The 18,484-nt window shown below is 37.9% G+C and overlaps 1 protein-coding gene across 1 annotated transcript; it reads left to right on the top strand.

Annotated features, from left to right (window-relative positions):
• Nucleotides 1-6,082: 6,082 nt before the first annotated feature.
• txndc12.L (thioredoxin domain containing 12 (endoplasmic reticulum) L homeolog) lies at nt 6,083-16,824 on the top strand. Its single transcript, XM_018258428.2, has 7 exons — nt 6,083-6,322; nt 8,708-8,768; nt 11,639-11,691; nt 13,110-13,183; nt 13,463-13,532; nt 14,093-14,176; nt 15,561-16,824. Exons 1-7 carry the CDS (start codon nt 6,232-6,234, stop codon nt 15,632-15,634), a joined length of 507 nt encoding a protein of 168 aa, XP_018113917.1. The 5' UTR covers nt 6,083-6,231; the 3' UTR covers nt 15,635-16,824.
• Nucleotides 16,825-18,484: the final 1,660 nt, after the last annotated feature.

Here is an 18,484-nt window from a genome sequence, read left to right as displayed (position 1 = left end):
CCAAACAATGTAGGTCTCTATAAAAAGATATTACATAAACAGCTCATATGTAAAACACTGCTTCATGTAAATAAACCATTTTCATAATAATACACTTTTCTAGTAGTATGTGCCATTGGGTAATCATAAATAGAAAATTGCCATTTAAAAAATAAGGGCCACCCCCTGGGATCCTAGCATTCACGGTGAACGCAAACATACCATACAAACTATACTTCTTAGGTCACATGAGCCAATTAACAGACAGAGTTCTGTCTTTTGCTTCAAGACTTCTTCCTGTTACAGTTAGAGTTGTAGTATTTCTGGTCAGGTGATCTCTGAGGCGGCACACAGACCATCACGAAATGGAGGTTCAAGGCAAGAGATGTAAAAGGCCAATATTTACTTAAATATATATTCCAGTTTGGTAAGATTCTTTAATATGCCACTTTATATGATAAAAACTATCTGTTGCTTAAAGGAAAACTATACCCCCAAAATTAACACTTAAGCAACAGATCGTTCATATCATATTAAGTGACATATTAAAGAATCTTACCAAACTGGAATATATATTAAATTAAATATTGCCCTTTTACATCACTTGCCTTGAGCCACCATTTCGTGATGGTCTGTGTGCTGTCTCAGAGATCACCTGACCAGAAATACTTCAACTCTAACTGTAACAGGAAGAAGTGTGGAAGCAAAAGACACAACTCTGTCTGTTAATTGGCTCATGTGACCTAACATGTATGGTTTGTTGGTATGATTGTGAGTACAGTGAATCCTACGATCCCAGGGGGCGGCCCTTATGTTTTAAAATGGCAATTTTCTATTTCTGATTACCCAATGGCACATACTACTAGAGAAGTATATTATTATGAAAATGGTTTATTTACATGAAGCAGGATTTTACATATGAGCTGTTTTATGCAATATCTTTTTATAGAGACCTACATTGTGTGGGGGTATAGTTTTCCTTTAAGTATTCATTTTGGGGGTATAGTTTTCCTTTAATTACAATCGTATCCTTGCTTATCTGAAAATGTTACAAATGTATCTAAAGTGCACCGGCTGAGTTTTCTGGGCTCTCTGCCAAAAACCTCTTATTTAATTACATTTCATAAACATTGCATTTTTTTCTGGCTGTTCAGTGCAGGAGATCAAATAGAAACTTGGGATATTTCACTAACAATCCAGGACTGCTGCCTGAGCTGTCAAAATCGGGACTGTCCAGCAATAAACAGGACAGTTTGGAGGTATGGTAATAGTGTGTTGTTGTGTGGCTGTATATACATCATAATCCACATATATTCATCTCTCTTTTCCAACTATATATCTTTCACACCACATATATAAATAACTATATATAGTTATACATGCACTCTGTGTTGCTGGTCTTTATTTCTAAATATTTCCATACCCTGCATATATAAAACATATATCAAACAGGAATACGAAGTTAGGCTCATATTATAATGTAAATTGTAATCAGACAAGTAAATTCTCTGGTAAGTATCAAGAATAGATCTACTTAAAGTACAAAGAAGAAGTGCAGCATTATATGGTGCTGTGCAAGTAATTTGAAGCACTATTTATCTGTCTTACATTCAAACCAAATACTATTCCAAACCAAATACAAGAAAAATCAGTTTGCCCAATGGGCACTGCATTCGCTAGTATATTTTAAAATGAATGTAAAAAATTCAAGAATTTTTACCCTGCAGCCAGCATTGCTTGCTAAGCGTTCCTTTACCCACAGCAATAGAGCTGTTTGTCTTACTGGAAGTTACCCAGCATGCCTTCAGGAAGCTCATTTGCATATCAGTTTTGTTTAAATTCTGCAACAAAGAGGGAAAAAGGCTAATTTCTGCCTTGAGTAAGAAAGCAAGGAAGACACAGGGATAATACCAATCTGGCACTAAATATATATATGTTCTGGTGGGGTCACCCTCCTGCATGCAATGTGTTGCCATGTATCGGGAGATCAATCTGGTAATCTGTTAGTCCTCATGTTGCAGTGGATTGACTGCCAGTCAGTCTGGGTGTGTGACAGTGCCATCCTGCACTGACTAAGAATAGGGACAGTGTTAGGTTAGTGTTAGGTTAAGTTGGCAGGGGTCATGCACACTTTTCACTCCCAAATCAATACAATGCTTTATTGTTCATCATTATATTAAATTCTTTATGATTCTTTAGACCCACTCACCTAACATTTGTCCATCACATGCACCCAGCTAAGCAACCTCCTGGCATTACAAAAGCAACGTACAGGTGGAACCAGTCATTTTTGTAAGTCTGGTGCGCTGTAGCTAATCAAGCTAATGAAAATCTGTGACTCTACAGACAAGTTGTGGGGTTTAAAGCCATTTTATTTGCATATTATATATTATACACATATATAAGGCCCAGCTGTTAAACTTACAAGTCCCATCATGCAACAGCAACTGTTGTGCTGTTTTTTGGTTTTGTTTATATAGTAAAGAAATTATTTCTGATATGGTTGGAGTTTTTTTCGTTTAAGCACTCAGTCGGTACTTGAAGTTGTCTGGATTATTCTCAATCCCAGTCATGTTAGATTACATTACATAGTATTTCACATTCAATACACTTACACATAAATATATGGTTCATTCATTTTAATATGTGATAAAAAGCACCCAGATATTATCTTCTGGAGGTTGGATTTATTATTATTTGTGCCTGTGTTTGTAAAATAGTGATATATAATCTATAGATTGTACTGTTTGGTTAAACAGCAACATAGATTCTTGTGTAGTCAGAGGCTTGGAAAGATTAGCTGTAAAAATAGGGTTGGGGTGTGTAGAGATGACAACATGGGGTGAGGAAATGGGTGGAACAAAGGCTGACCCGTGCTTATAAGGGGTAATCAGGCAGTGGAGAGGGTCAGTATACGTTTTATAGGGTACTAAAAATTTATAGTAATACTGTCCCGGCCTGACATGATGATTTACCGGCTGGCCAGTCAAATACTAGCTGAAACACATATATATATATATCTATAAAGAATATTAAATCTTCAGCCTTCCAGTTTTTATTAAGTATAAACTGCAAGCAGCTATAGGCAGTCTTTAAACACAGCAATAAACAAGCAATTGGCAAACACATCTGCAAGGTGATCTTTTGCAAATTCCTGTGTCTAGGTGGGCGTCCTTCCACTTTCTAAAACCTCACAGGCAGGTAATTGGTTCCTGCTAAAAGCTGAACATAGTGAGTGTAACAGGGGCATATACATGTCAACTCTCCCAGCATTAACAGCTGCATGCAGGCCCTGGCATTTCAGGTATACAGAGGCCCAAATCAGCCCAAACAGCCCACACCAGCCCACTAAATACTGACTTTCTATGGCAATTTATAGGAGCCCCTCTGGCATTTGCAAGAACCCACAGATTGCCGGTCCGGGCCTGGCTGCATGTGTGGTGAGCAATTTTACAATGATGAAAGGGACAGTTTTTGATGTGCACATTTACAATGATACCATTACTGATGACCAGGGGATTAAGAGATGATTGTATAAATAAAGTATCTACAACATTTTGGTCTGATCTATATGTGAGTTACCAGTGTGCCCTGCACCAACATTTATTCTTTGCATATGGATTGTCCTCTCTTTTTAGCTGAGGGCCTGGGTCTGGAACACCTGGGCCACGTCTCCATCTTGGTGAGTCATTCTACAAGATTGGATTTGTTTTATGCTTAAAAATGCTTAAGTGTGAGAGGCATCATAAAAACACCCCTGCTGATGACATGCTAGACCACACCTCTTTTATTAGGCCACTCCCACTTTCCCAGAGCCGCATTATACACTCAAAAGATCCTGTGACAAGCCACTTCTCCAGATTGCCATCTCTGTAGGGTCTTTCAATTCGATGCTCCACTGGGCATGGAATGATGTACAATCTCTGTACAGTGCTGCGAAAGCACGATAAAAATACCAAGAAATAAATATTTATGTGAAGTATTTTGTAACCATCCAGCTTTTGCTTAGTACAAAAATAAAGTAAATTTTAAGAAACCCTGTTATTTAAAATTTTAAGAAACCCTATTTAAAACGTGGTAATAAATTGCAAAAAAATAGACTAAATGACAGGAACACTTATTGGGGTGTAGCATAAGGTCTCTCTGTGGCTGGTTGTTCAACTTCCAAGACCCCCTGATAGTCAAAGAAAGGGTAAAGAAGAGAGGTACTGGGACCCAAAAACTGGATCAGGGTCACCACCTGCCCGGTGTTTCACTCTGTCAGTCTGGTTTATGGAATTGTTTTCCTACTCTGAAGTAAATGACGTGGCAATCAGCCAAACAACTGACCTGCACCTCATAGCCCCGCCACTGATATCATTGGCCTGCTTTTGTGATCACTGGTCTGTCCAAAAAACATCACTGCACACCCACCACCAGGACTACTTCGGCAATTAAAAAGGTGGCAATCAGCTGCATAAGCTTTTGTGGATTTAGATGGAGGCAATTACCCCGAATGGGGTCCACACAGAGAAAAAATAATAAAACCCAATGGGCTCTCATTTTTGGAGAAGGAGCTGCTACTGTGAGACAAAGTAAGGCAAGGTGAGAGCTGTTACTACTTCATATCAGAGCTTCAGTATGGTCTACAATACAAGTCACTTTTACTTGTTGTTATATCTCCCAGAATCTGGTTTGTAAAGCTCAGTAAAACCTGCAGTTTGTTATATAAATTGTATAAATTCAAGAACACTGATGCACAAAGCACCCACAACCCCAATAATTAGCGACTGTCCTCTTACAGCAGCCCCTCTGGCATTTGCTATGTCATCATGGTGATAACAATGAAGTCCTAAGTGTTTGATTAAACTGGGATTATGAAATAAATAAGGCATCAAAAATGTCTGTAATGGATAATTTTTTCCAATAACGACATGTAGTTAGTTAACATTTCTGCATGCTTAGGGTTCCATAAAGTAAGAAATGTGTCTTATAAGCAGCACCATCAAGACAAACTTAAATCTGGACCCCATTCTACTTAGTTGACAGGCAGTGGGCAAATAACCATGGTTTCAGTTGGAGAAGGCATGTTGATTTTTGATGGCTATCCTCAGGGGTGGATTAATGAACAGGCAACCCTAGGCTATAGCCTAGAGGTCCATTTCTATTTTCTTTTCATATTTATTTTTATTTGCGTTGCTGCGTTCGGGTGGGTACACTTGGGGGCAGATTTACATAGGGTTGAATATCGAGAGTTAATTAACCCTCGATATTCGACTGCCGAATGTAAATCGAAGGATTTAGCGCAAATAGTTTGATTGAACGACCGAGCGATTAAATCCTTCTAATCGTTCGATTCGAAGGATTTTAATCCATCCATTGAACGATTTTTCTTTGACTTAAAAAACATTAGAAAGCCTATGGGGACCTTCCCCATTGGCTAACATTGACTTCGGTAGGTTTTGGGTGGCAAAATAGGGGGTCGGAGTTTTTTTTAAAAGAGACAGTACTTCGACTATCGAATGGTTGAATAGTCGAACGATTTTTAGTTCGAATCGTTCGATTTGAAGTCGATGTCGTAGTCGAAGTAGCCCATTCGATGGTCGAAGTAGCCAAAAAAAACATTCAAAATTCTAAGTTTTTTTTATTCAATTCCTTCACTCAAGCTAAGTAAATGGGCCCGTTGGTGTGTGCATGAATCTGGTTGTGCAGATCCAATGATGTCACTAGCAAGCCAAATCTGACCTGGCATAATAGACAGGGCTAGGGTTGCCATCTCGCTGGTATTTTACAGGCCTGGCCGGTAAAAATGATGGTTGATCCAAATGTTATTAATAGGGAAAACAGACAAATATATATACGAAGGCCGGTATTTTTTTTTTGCAAGCAAACACGAGTCTAAATGATTGATTGCAAATTTCTCATGTGAAGCTGCAGCACCCCCCACCCATTTGGGGAAAGGGTGTCCTAATGTTTATAGTAGTTTTTAAAATGACATCACGAAGTATTTCATACGATTTAACAACAGTGATATGAAAGCAGTGCCCATATCTCGTTAGCCAAATCTCTTTCACGACCTTCCTGGATTCTAAACTCCCTCCCTCCCGGAATCCTCACTTCCTGTTAGAAGAAGCGCCTCTTCCTATGACTGGACGGCAGTGTCACGTGGTCTAATACAGCTGTCTGGGAGATAGGAAGTACACGTCCCTGAAGTGCAAGTTCTTCACTTATACCGCCGTTTTTCTGTGTTGCAGACTCGAGACATTGCTGAAAATGCGGTACCTTAGTGCAGCTGGGCTGCTTGTGCTCTCTGTATGTCTTCTATTTCTTACTCCAGGGTTTGCCGACACAGGACTTGGTCGAGGTAACTATAATCCATGTGGTTGAATTGATCTGGGAACCTCTAGGAATTGGTATAGTGACTTTGTTAGATGAAAACTAAGATGTCAGATTTAGAGGTTAGTCCACAGTAAAGTTGTTTATATGTTTCTGGGATCCTGAGCTTTGCAGATTTTATTATTACTTTATATCTTTATATATATATATATATATATATATATATATATATATATATATATATATATATATATATATATATATATATATATATGATTTTTATTGTGTAATGAGGCATAACATAATAGATTGCCAAGTTTATGCTAGTGCTGCATATGTTTTACCCCATCCCATTGTACCTCCTTTTTTAAGAATAAAAACATCTTCCAACTCATCCTAAAACCTTTCTCTCCCCACCTACCTGCTAATTCTAAGTAAGTTTCTGATGCATCTTAATGATGGTCGTTTGTGATCATTTATGAGTATAACTGCTATTGAAAGCAGTATTTGTCTGTCCATTTCTATTCTCTGTCCTGACGGTTCTGACTTTTGCAGCAATGTAGCTGAAGCCAGGTAGTTAATGGATCTGTGTAGAAGTATGCAAGCTTCAAGTGAGCGTTCGAATAGAGAAAATATAGGTCAACACACCATTTTAGCAGAGGTGTAATCCAGGCACCGGATGCTTAGGCATCACCAGAATTGAGGTCATATAATCATATGGAATGCTACTTGACGTTAAACAAATGCAAGGGAGTTTCTGGGCACCTAAATTAACAAAAGTTCGTAAATGTGGCCAACTCATACAATTTTCAGCTGATCAGGCTGTGGGCCAAATGAACAGACAGTCTATGAGTGAAAATACACTAGTATTCCAATTGTTTAGGCAGACAGCCTGATTGATCATGTAGGAACGGAAGAGTTGCTGTTGCTCCTGTTCACTTTATTTGCCAATGCACTGGCTGTTGGTCTGGACTGAGGTTCAAAATAGGCCCTGACATTTTTAAGAACCGTGATTGTCAGGCCCAATAAACTGTGACTGTCTATGGCATCTTAAAAAAGCCTCTCTGGCGTTTGGCAGAATGCACAGATTTCCAGTCAAACATCACTAGAAGATATAGTGTATCAGAAGATTTTCAGACCCAGCCACCATACACCTACAAATAACCATACCTGTTTCATACAATATCATTGATACATGTTAAGGCCAGCTTAAGTATTCAAGGTTAAATGGGTATCCAGGGGATGGCTTCTCCAGCAGAAGAAAGAAATGGCAGCACATTGAGCACTTTTACATAGTAGCTGCTTTTTCTGGCTGTTGTTTATGTCAGCCAAACCAGTAAATATGAAAGATTTGTAAGTTATTTATTTAGTTACGTCACTGTTTTTATGTTATGAGAAAACTGTCCATACCATAATTCTCTTTTAATGTGCCTAATGATACGTGCTTCATTTAATTAGCTTGCTAAATGTAAACAAGGTCAACAACTTGCTTAACTATATGTGTGTGTTTGCGTGCAAGTATTAATAAGTATATACAAAAGTCACAGGCTGGCAGCACACTCAAGGTGAAAGGGGGCATTTACATAAGGCAGGTGCCATCGTGTCTGTCAGATTTAATTAAACACATAGGACTAACTTGTTTTGCAGTGCGGTGATTTATTAGTTCAACATTCATTTCATGGTAGCAGAGTTTCAGGTTTCTACAAAGACTTTCTCAGGCTGGTGTGCTAGGGAAGGTAACTGGGATATATGAAACTGCCAGTTGTTTAAATGATCTGGGGTTTCAGTCTTGCAGCCCCAAGTTATTTCTTTACTTTGTGTTAATGTGATAATGTTTTGAGTTATTAATTTTGTAAAAATCAAAAGGTTGAAGTAAGCTGTTATAATTTGATGTGTTAGAAGGTTATTGCCTGATGTCATGCTGGCAAAAGTGGGGTGATTACATTTTGGTAATGTTTTGCAGTAATAACTTGCCATTGTTAAAATAATTTACCATGCTAAATGTGGCATTTTACCATCACTCGTATACCATTCTTCTTTTACAGAGCAGGTTGTAGCTTTGTAGGCTTCATTACTCACAAAAATGCACCCCTTCCCAAACAATGAGTTCATTATTTCATATAACCACACAATACACAGGTTAGGAATCCTCTATATGCCAACACTAATTGATGGGGAAGCACTAATGCTCTGTGTGGTTGGAATTAAATAGTTGGCAGGTAGTGGAATATACCACACCTAAACATACTTCCCAATCTATTTTCCCTCTTCTTGAGGGGAATTTTATTAGGGTGGAATTTGCAATTTAAACACATTTTCAATTGTAGTCTCTTCCCCAGGAAACAATTTATTTGTCCCAACAATTTTTGCTGGGCATCTCATTCATATCCATTTTTTTTTTAAAATCTGGCAGGATTTGGGGATCATATCCATTGGAGAACTCTGGATGATGGGAAGAAGGAAGCAGCTGCTAGGTAAGTTTTCTAATAAATTCTGAAAGTCATCTAATGAGAGAGCCCCAAAAAAATGTCCTTCTAAGTCTCATTTCTTAAAGGACAAGGAAAGGTCAAAAGATTTCCCCAGCCTACCCACCTCCTCTTACACAAAGTCATGTGTTGCAAAATTGCTTACAAGGTTAAAGGGATATCATATGAAGCTACTCTCTTATTCAGTTTGGCTGTCTTCTTTGATCTTCTGTCTCAGAAATCTTTTGTGAGCATGCATGCCTAGCCCCCCTACTGACCCTGCACATCTCATCTTCTCGTGTGCTGTAATTTGTACACATACCCTGCTGAATGTGCATTAAATTTGTAGTAAAACATATAGTGATAATTGAGTGGAAGTGTGCATGCCCTAAATCAATTTGAGATCAAGAAAAATACAGACGTGACAGTATCCTAGTATAATCTCTGTACTGGTTTCCATTACAGCTGCTAGGGAAACTGCATAGTGAAATAGACAGGAATTGGCTTAACAAACAAATGCTCCCAGTTCGAAATTAACAGAAGGGCAGCCTGGTACGATAGGGGGGACAAAAGTGGTAAACTATTGGCTCTACTTGCCAAAGATCCACAGCAGATAACTCAGACTGATTGTACCCTCTGGAGACGAAATACAAAACCCACAAGAGATTGCGAATGCATTTGGGGATTATTATAGAGATCTGTACAGATCCAGAAGTGGTTAAATAGAAGGGCTAGAAACATACCTGAACTCAATACCACTTCCCAAATTGTCAGAGCAACAAAATGAGTCCCTTGAGGCCCCAATAACAGTGGAGGAGGTCTTAGAGGCAATTGCCAGCTTCCCAAATAATAAATCACCAGGTCTGGATGGCATCCCATTAGAGTGGTTTAAAGAAAATTCAAAACAGTTGGCCCCTATCCTAGCTTCAATACGAAAGGTGACTCGGGCTCCATCCCGCCATCTTGCCCGCAAGCAATTATCACAGTTATACTAAAACAAGGTAGACCGGGGCATCTGTGTGACTCCTACCGGCCCATCTCCCTGCTAAACGCAGATATAAAGATATTTGCTAAAATCTTATCTATCGACTTAAAGGGGTGATAGAACACCTCATAAACCCGGACCAAATGGGCTTCATGCCTGTGAGGGCCACGGACATTAACATCAGACGGCTCTTCACAAACATTAAAGCCCACCATGACAATATTGGTAGTAGGGTGGTAGTTTCCCTGGATATGGCCAAGGCTTTTGATACGGTCGAGTGGCCCTATCTATGGAAAACACTTAGCAACTTTGGGCATGGATTAGGGTACTGTATAGGGAACCTAGGAGCCAGGTTAAGGTGAACAATTATCTCTCAGTACCCTTTGAACTTCACAGAGGCACAAGACAGGGCTGCCCTCTTTCCCCTCTTCTGTTTGCCCTGGCGATAGAGCGGTACAGATACGAAGGGACCAAGACATAGTTGGACTCAAACTGGGCCGGGTGGAAGAAAAGGTTTCATTGTATGCCGACGACATGTTGGTATATCTTGCGAATCCAGAGACACCCCTGATACGGCTGCTCCAAGTGGTTAATAAATTTGTTGGGCACTCAGGACTTCGAGTTAACTGGGAGAAATCCACTATTTTTCCAATAGATGAAATTCCTGTTAGGGCCTGGGCCCATTCTCAGCTGCACTGGACAACCTCCTTTAGATACTTAGGAATAAACGTACAGAAAGATTTCAAACAGTATGTAAAGGATAAGTTAGACCCGGTACTTCAGGAATACCGCTGGAAAACTACATCATGGGCAGGTATCCCCCTCACACTGGTAGGAAGGGCAAACTTGGTTAAGATGGTCTTTCTACCAAAGTTTCTTTACAAGCTACACAATGCTCCGGTGTATATTCCGCAAAGGTGGTTCAAACTAATTGATAGGACAACATATGCCTTCATTTGGGCGAATCAATCCCCTTGTATTAGCCTAGCGGCTTTGCAATCTCCAACAACCAGGAGGACTGGCACTACCGAATTTTTTATTGTACTACCATGCATCCCAACTAGTGTACGCTCACTGGTGGTTGGCCCCTATTATAAATAATCATGCTTTAGTGGCCAGAGCAGCCTGTGCCACTTCGCTTGAGGCATTAGCAAATCACCTATACAGAGGCCAGCGTTCAGCTTTCCCGCACACTGCCCAAATGGAACCAGTAATGAGAATTTTCGATCTATATCTAAGGCGCTGGTACCCCCGACCCGAGACCTGTTAGCCGGGTACCCCACTGTGGGAGAACCCTAAACTACAGCACCTCCAAAAAATACCCGATTCTGGGTTATGGGCTTCCCAGGGGATAAAATATCTATCACAAATAGTAGCAGATGGGCAGCTAAAATCTTTTCAGACACTGAAAACAGAATATAATTTGCCATCCCGTATGATTTTTAGATATATACAGATGAGACATGCCTTCCAGACCCAGTTCCAGTCCAGACCACTGGACTTAACCCAATTCACACTGGAACGCTACCTTAGGCAGCCTGAATTTAAAAAGGTAATTTCTTGGATCTACACCATACTCCTAAATTCAACAGGCTCCCACTTATAGATAGACTAAGAGTAAAATGGATGGCTGAAATCCCGGCAATGGAGGGGGAAGTATGGAAGGGGGTTATAGAGCAAATACCTGAATTAACGATTTCAAGCAGACAGGTTAATACAAATTTTTGTATTAACAGTTGCACAGTTAAAGCTTTATATAGTAAAGCATTATATAGTCTCCAAAAAGCTATACATGCTTTACTAAATACATTTTTTTACTTTCAAGAATATCCCCGGTGTTGCTTGTTCTTTTTTGGAGACTATATGTACATAAAAATGTAATTTTGTTTTTCAGCGGCTTACCTCTTATGCTAGTGATCCACAAGACATGGTGCGGAGCATGCAAAGGTACTTGCCATTGAATTAAATAAAACACAATACAAATGAAACTATTTTCTGTTTGAAAACAATGAGAAAGTAGAAAAATGTTATTGGCTGGAGTAGTTGATTTATAACACATAATAGCCTTTTTTCCTAGTCTTTCTTTGTCTCTAAATATGTGTATTATAGTGAGAGAGTGCAAAATCTTTTAAGAATCAAAATTTCTTCTTTTCACCTTTGCTACTTTTACGAGTTTATTAGACTATAATGGAAACAAAGATACAACATATTTTATTAAAAAAGCCAGAATCACAGTGCTACTATAATTTTCTGAAAAGCAACTTTGTACAGATAGAAAATAGCATTTGCTAATAAGCTTGCATTTCTGCTGAGGGCTGGGGTACAGCAACTCTAGAGGGAAATGGCACATGGGGCAATTTTACAATTTTTTTTTTTTTTTTTGCTGAGTTAAAAAAACCCATTCATTTCCATGGCATTTGCCTGGACCTGTGGTGGTACTCTCAAGTCTAAATTGGCTGTAGAAAATACAGATCAAGAGAACAAGTTGTAAGTGTGGATGGCAAGTGAAATTGAGAGATTACAGAGGGAGTTACAGGATAAAGAGAATTAATGCAGAAAAAAGGGGCTTAAGGAATGTGGAGATTGTTAGTAGAGAAGGGGATCTGCTTATGAATGGACAGACTTTACTTTGTTTTTGAAAAAGTCAGAAAATTCCTGAAGAGACTGTAGGAAGGTGAGTGAACACTGTGCTGATTTGAACCTGGGCAGTAACCTAGGGCAGCTAATTAATGGTTTCATTGCTCTACCTACAGTTGGCTGAAAAAAGCTAATCTCTGAATGGATGCTATGGGTTACTGTCCCGTTGCAGATTTGCCCAGGGTTCTTAATTTCAATTTGCAATTTTACACACTCGTTATTTGCATTTTTGGTTACACTGACAGCAGATAAAGGTAAAAACACAGGTGGTGGCAAACTTTATTTTCCCATTAAAGCTGTTTTTCAACATTTAATTAACTGTTAGCATGATGTATAGACTAATATTTGGCAACAATTTGCAATTTGTCTTTTTTTGTTATTGTTTTAGTTTTTGAGGTATTTTTGTTGAGCATCTCTCCATTTTGGAATTTCAGCAGGTATCTGGTTGCAAGTGTACAATCTACCCTAGAAACAAGGCAGACATTAGAATATGATTAGGAGAGGGCCTGAATAGAAAGATCAGCAATAAAAAAATCACAATAATATTTAAGCCTCACCGAGCAATATGTTTTGGCCAGTGATCCCCCCTTTTGAAAGAATAATCATTTAGAAACCATCATACTAAAAGTTAAATGAAAGGTGCTGGCTCATTAGTTGAGATGATATATATATGTAACTGTTCAGAGGATTAACATTGTTGTATGATCTCTGATTTGTATCATTTACAGCATTAAAGCCAAAATTTGCAGAGAGCAAGGAGATTTCAGAACTGTCGCATAATTTTGTGATGGTTAACTTGGAGGTGAGACAGTCTGTTTCAATGTTTTTATATCACACAAGTCAAGCCAGTGGCATGCAGATGTATACTGTAATTCCTGGCATCCTGTTTGGTCATACTACATTTTCTATGTTCTGCCATTAACTCTCATTTCATTCTGAAATTCAATACCAGGTATGCCTAGACTCACTGGGATTGCCAGAAGACCCAACACAGTGCTAGACATACAGCTTTAACATTTCTGTCACCAACTCTTCATGTTAACTGGAAAGATTCTTTTAGTAATGTTTTATTTTAAACTAGGATGAGGAGGAACCAAAAGATGAAGCCTTTAGCCCAGATGGTGGATACATCCCTAGAATACTTTTCCTTGGTAAGCAATGTTTTAAATCCTCTAGTTTATATATGAATTGAATGCAAAGGGATTCCTTTGTACTTGCTAAGATGCATTTACATGGCTCCTTAACTGTATGTATCATTATACAGCAATCAATTCAATTCATGTGTGCTTCAAGAGTAGGAAATGGCTCTTTGTAGCCCCAGGTGCGCGCTTGCAATTAGACACAATTTCAACAAAGAGAGCAGCACTCTGGTAATTTGAAAAATGTCTTAAAGTGTCTTAAATGATTGTATCATTATACAGTAGTTATTAAACATGTCCATAGTCGGTGCAAAATTGGTAACTTTCATACAGGTGTAAAGGAAGCCCAGTGCATAGCAGTTTTGCATGTTGTACCCCATTAATAAAGGCACCCCTCTGTTTGAGATGATCCTGTATTGTTCCTGCTGTAATAAGCTCCTTTTATGGTAACCTAGACCATTTTAGATGTTGGGTTATGATGCACGTATACATGCATGGTTTAGATGTACCTGGTTCATGTACTGTTGCATGTTGCTGTGCAAGTAAGGATCTCTTTACCTTCTTTATTGTAGATCCCACTGGTAAAGTCCACCCTGAGATTATAAACTCCAAAGGAAACCCAAGTTATAAGTATTTCTACAACACTGCTGAGCAAGGTATGTCAATTTCTGCGACTTACTGTAACACACTCTTCTGAATTCACTTTTTGTCTTATGCTGTTTACTTTCATATATGTGTGTATGAAACATAATTACAGTTTGCTATGGTGTATTTAATATGGTGTCTGATTTAGCTAATGCTCCCTAGATGTATATGGGTATTCTTGTCAAGACAGGTCAGTTTGACCTGCAAGTCCTTCCATTGTACACTGTTGGGTTTTGTGCTGCACATTACCAGATGCACAGTGAAAGGAATGCATGGCAGGGGGAGAATTAAGCTGCTAAGATTCAGATTTGAACAAGGTCCAAAATATATATTACTGATGAGCTGATTTTAAAAGGAGCCTTCTGTCTCTCTACTTATAATTATCCACCATCATGGTAATTTATCCACCATCATAATAAGCAATAGAGAGAATTTTCACTCATGTTTACTCCATCAATTAATAGAAGCAATATTACTATTTAACTATTTTGTGAAAAAATGCTGATAACAGGCAATGATCCCCTTTAGGGCAGAGACACACGGTCAGATTCAGGGATATTAGTCGCCCTGCGACAAATCTCCTCTTCTTCGGGGCGACTAATCTCCCCAAAAGTATATTGTCTTAGTATGATATGGCTAATATAGCAGAACTAAACATCTTGTTTTACTGTAACTATAAGAAATGTTCCGGCTGTAAGTTCAAGCCTGACATGGCTGGTGCAAGATAATGCTCACAAAATGTGTTGTACTTTAAGATGATACTCAAGATAAATTCTGATTAGATACTGAAACTTTGGCTTGATCATTGAATTAAAATTAAATGATGCATCGACAATCCTGTCACTTTAAGACATAAAGCAATAGAACTTTTTTTTTTTTTTCAATGGCAAGGTTAGTTACAGGCAATTTCACAGCCCTTTCTCAATAAAGATTTTGTAAAAGCACAAGCCACTGCTTGTGTTATTCTATCAATTGTGATAATTACAAAAATCCTGACGGTATATTGTATAGCAGGAAAGTTAGCTACTCCCTACTTATCAGTGCCAGCCTCAAGCATAATATTCATTGTATGGGGGACGACGCTGAAAGGATAACTTGACTAAACATCACTTCCTCCTACCACACTGTTGCTTAAGAGCAAGGGTGGGATCAAGTTGAAAATGAACTCATCCTTGCATTGTATAATGCGGTGCTATACTGTTTTACTGTTGAAGCATTTTGAGAACTTTTTGTTTTATAGGCGTTGTTTGAGTTTGTATATTACCATATTGCCTTTGCACTGTTTAGAAGTAGGTTTCACACATGTGATATACTTATTATCTAGGCCTTTAGTCATGTAATTTCTCCTAAGTTCCATATATTCTGCCCCTTTACATTTCTTTGCCTTTTTTACAGTGACTGAAGCAATGAAGGAAGCCCAAGAGAAGCTCACGGGAGATTCCTTTATGAAACATACGGATGAGCTGTAACTCTGGTATCTTATCCGATAATTAATGCGAGCCTCTCTGTGACTCAACCAGAGTTGTGTACCTGACTGGGAATATAATACCAGCACAAATTCACTTTTTCATACTGTAATGGACCTGCACTGCAATGCACAGGAGCCATATGAGGCTGATGTACTTCACCCTCACCAGATTCTCTTTAAAACTGGACATTCTCTATTACTCTTGAAGATCTTGACAGTATAGCATCACCAAGTCCCACTTTTATCTTGTTTGCTACGAACCCTTCTAAAACTTTGGTTTGCTAAAAAAAAAAAGGGAAATACATTTTGTTAAAAAAATATCTTCTGATTTATGTGTTACAATTTTTTTTGTTTCAAGAAGAATTACATCATAATTGTGCTACAGATATAAGTCAAGATATCACCTTGGCAGCTTACAGTAGAAAGTGCCTTTCCCATAAACCCAGGGTGCATGCTGCACTGAACTATTCTTCTGTGCAGTATGCATCCTTATTCTCTTTATGGATATAAAATGGCTATGGTATAACAGTTCTCAGGCCACATATTCTAACTTAACTCTCACTTTGCTATATTTCACAATTCTATTAGTGTAGTTTTAAAACCCTGCATTTATTTATTTTTTTAACTCCCCCAAAAGCATTATTATATCTCTGTACTGGACTCTTTCTTGATCCACCACCAGTGTAAATGGTATATCCAGTAGTGTGAATGCTGGAAGCACATTGCAGTTTTGGGGCTGCTAAAAAGACAAGAATTTTGGCCAAAACGATAATGGGGTTGGTGGGGGGGGGGCTGAGATTTAAATATAGTCCACAGGTTCACACTACACTGACCTCATTCTTTATAAAGGCCTCCACCAGTTAGCATTTAAATATATATCATTTATATACATGGTCTGCAGTATTCTCTGTTAATTACAGTCCTAACTATTACAGTTTATTATAACTTTACTGTGAGGTTAAAAACCAGCCCTTGAAGGAATTAACAACCAGTTTAGTATTACTGAATTTCGTGGTTTGAATGTTTCCTGTGTCTCTAATCCTCCAGCTTTTACTAGTCATACTGGCACTGCCTATACTGGCACAGTGTTACTGGCATACTGTTACGGTCATGAATTTACTTAATGTAAATGTGTTTGTTTTTAAAGCACTTTTGCACAGTAATGTTTTCACAATAAAATAATGAAATATGCAGGGACTAAATGTTGGCTCCAGCAAATTTGCATGTGGTAGTGGTACAGTCCTGTAAAAGAAAATCATATTATATTTATTGGGTGCTTAAATGTTTAATTTTTTTTCATTGTTAATGGGTAGAGACTTTAAGAGGGCATTGCTTAATGTACTATATATATATATATATATATATATATATATATATATATATATATATATATATATATATATATATATATATATATATATATATATATATATATATATATATATATATATATATATATATATATATATATATATATATGTTATTCTTTCTGTTTGCAATTGTAGTTGTAACTGCCACGTTGCTTATCTTTGCTGAGGCATTTTCAGTTATCCACAGCTGTTTTTGGTCATTAGGTGGTCCTATTCTTTGGTGGTGGCGCAAAGTAGGAGAAATTCCACTGTAAAACTGTATTGCTTGTACTCGCTACAGTGTCCTTAGACACTAAAGTGAAGATATCCTAATATGTTTTCCACTTGAATCTCTTTCCTACACATTTTTCAAGATTTTGGACAGAAACAAGTTTAAATTAAAATGTCAGTGTGACTGCTCCTTTAATACACATAGCATTATTTCTGAGGTGCAACATGCTTGGTATCTTTTTAAATATGTTAAACACTATTATTCTGTCTAGTTCTGATAATGCCAAGGAATAGCCAAAAAATTAATATTCTTTTATAAATGGTCGAATGCATGTTAGAGAGGACTTGGCATTCTTGAAGTGTTTGGGTTCCTGAGCACCCATTGTTGCCAGTGCCTCCAACTTTAAGGGGGTTTTCTTTGTTGTTAGGAATTTTTACATACGTACTATGATTGAAGTTAAATGTTTATCATGTTTCACATATGCATGTAACGGGAAGCAGTGACCAGTATTTACTTTTCCTTTAAAAAATAAATTCATTATTATTGCTTCTGCAACTAATAAATTAACCATTTGTAGACAAAACTACATGGGCAATATTTAATCTGAATGAATTACTTTAAAAATTGTGACAAACCATGTCCCACACATAGAGCATGCTTCAGGATATTCATAGAGCAGGGATATTGTTAGGCTTCAAAAATGCATACATTCAATACTGAATTCTCAGGAAAAAAATATACAATGTATACATTTTTTTCTTTTAATTTTTGCACTGATTTTACTGCAAGTGTGCAAAATGTAGCGATGCTCACTGGTAAGGTTGTGGTCTTGTGCTTTTTAATGCATAGTCCTCCATTCAGGTCTGTGTCCAGCACAGTCCCATATTAAAACACATACATTTAAAACACACTTTTACATGTATAATGTAGTGCTCAATAAATATAATCAAACATCTTTAGAACAATAATAAAACAGCCAAAGTTTAAAATACTACTTACAGATCTCACCATTTATAACCAAACACCAAAAATGCTAAAACATAAAACAAAATAAAAGGTGTGTAACCAGTACTGAATGTAATGGATAGATAAAAGTTCTGCCTAGTAAGGAAGACTATAGAGAAATTAACTGTGCCCAACCTAAGAGTAACACCCACCCACAATCATCTTCTGGATAAGCCTGGTGGAGCAAACACTCCCAATACTGGAACAAATCTATACAGCAAGAGGCTGTCCCTCTAAATTTATTACCATCTGGACTCTGGATACT

The sequence above is a fragment of the Xenopus laevis genome, chromosome 4L (genome assembly GCF_017654675.1).
Source record: "Xenopus laevis strain J_2021 chromosome 4L, Xenopus_laevis_v10.1, whole genome shotgun sequence".
In the NCBI taxonomy this organism is placed as follows: Eukaryota; Metazoa; Chordata; class Amphibia; order Anura; family Pipidae; genus Xenopus; species Xenopus laevis.
Note: the sequence above shows the minus strand (reverse complement) of the source record. Positions and strands in the feature narration are given on the sequence as shown.

Coding starts and splice junctions, on each gene's coding strand:
- txndc12.L (XM_018258428.2), top strand. CDS start 6,232: ATGCGGTACCTTAGTGCAGCTGGGCTGCTTGTGCTCTCTGTATGTCTT. Junction 13,184..13,462: donor TTGTGATGGTTAACTTGGAG/GTGAGACAGTCT, acceptor ATTTTAAACTAG/GATGAGGAGGAACCAAAAGA. Junction 14,177..15,560: donor CTACAACACTGCTGAGCAAG/GTATGTCAATTT, acceptor CCTTTTTTACAG/TGACTGAAGCAATGAAGGAA.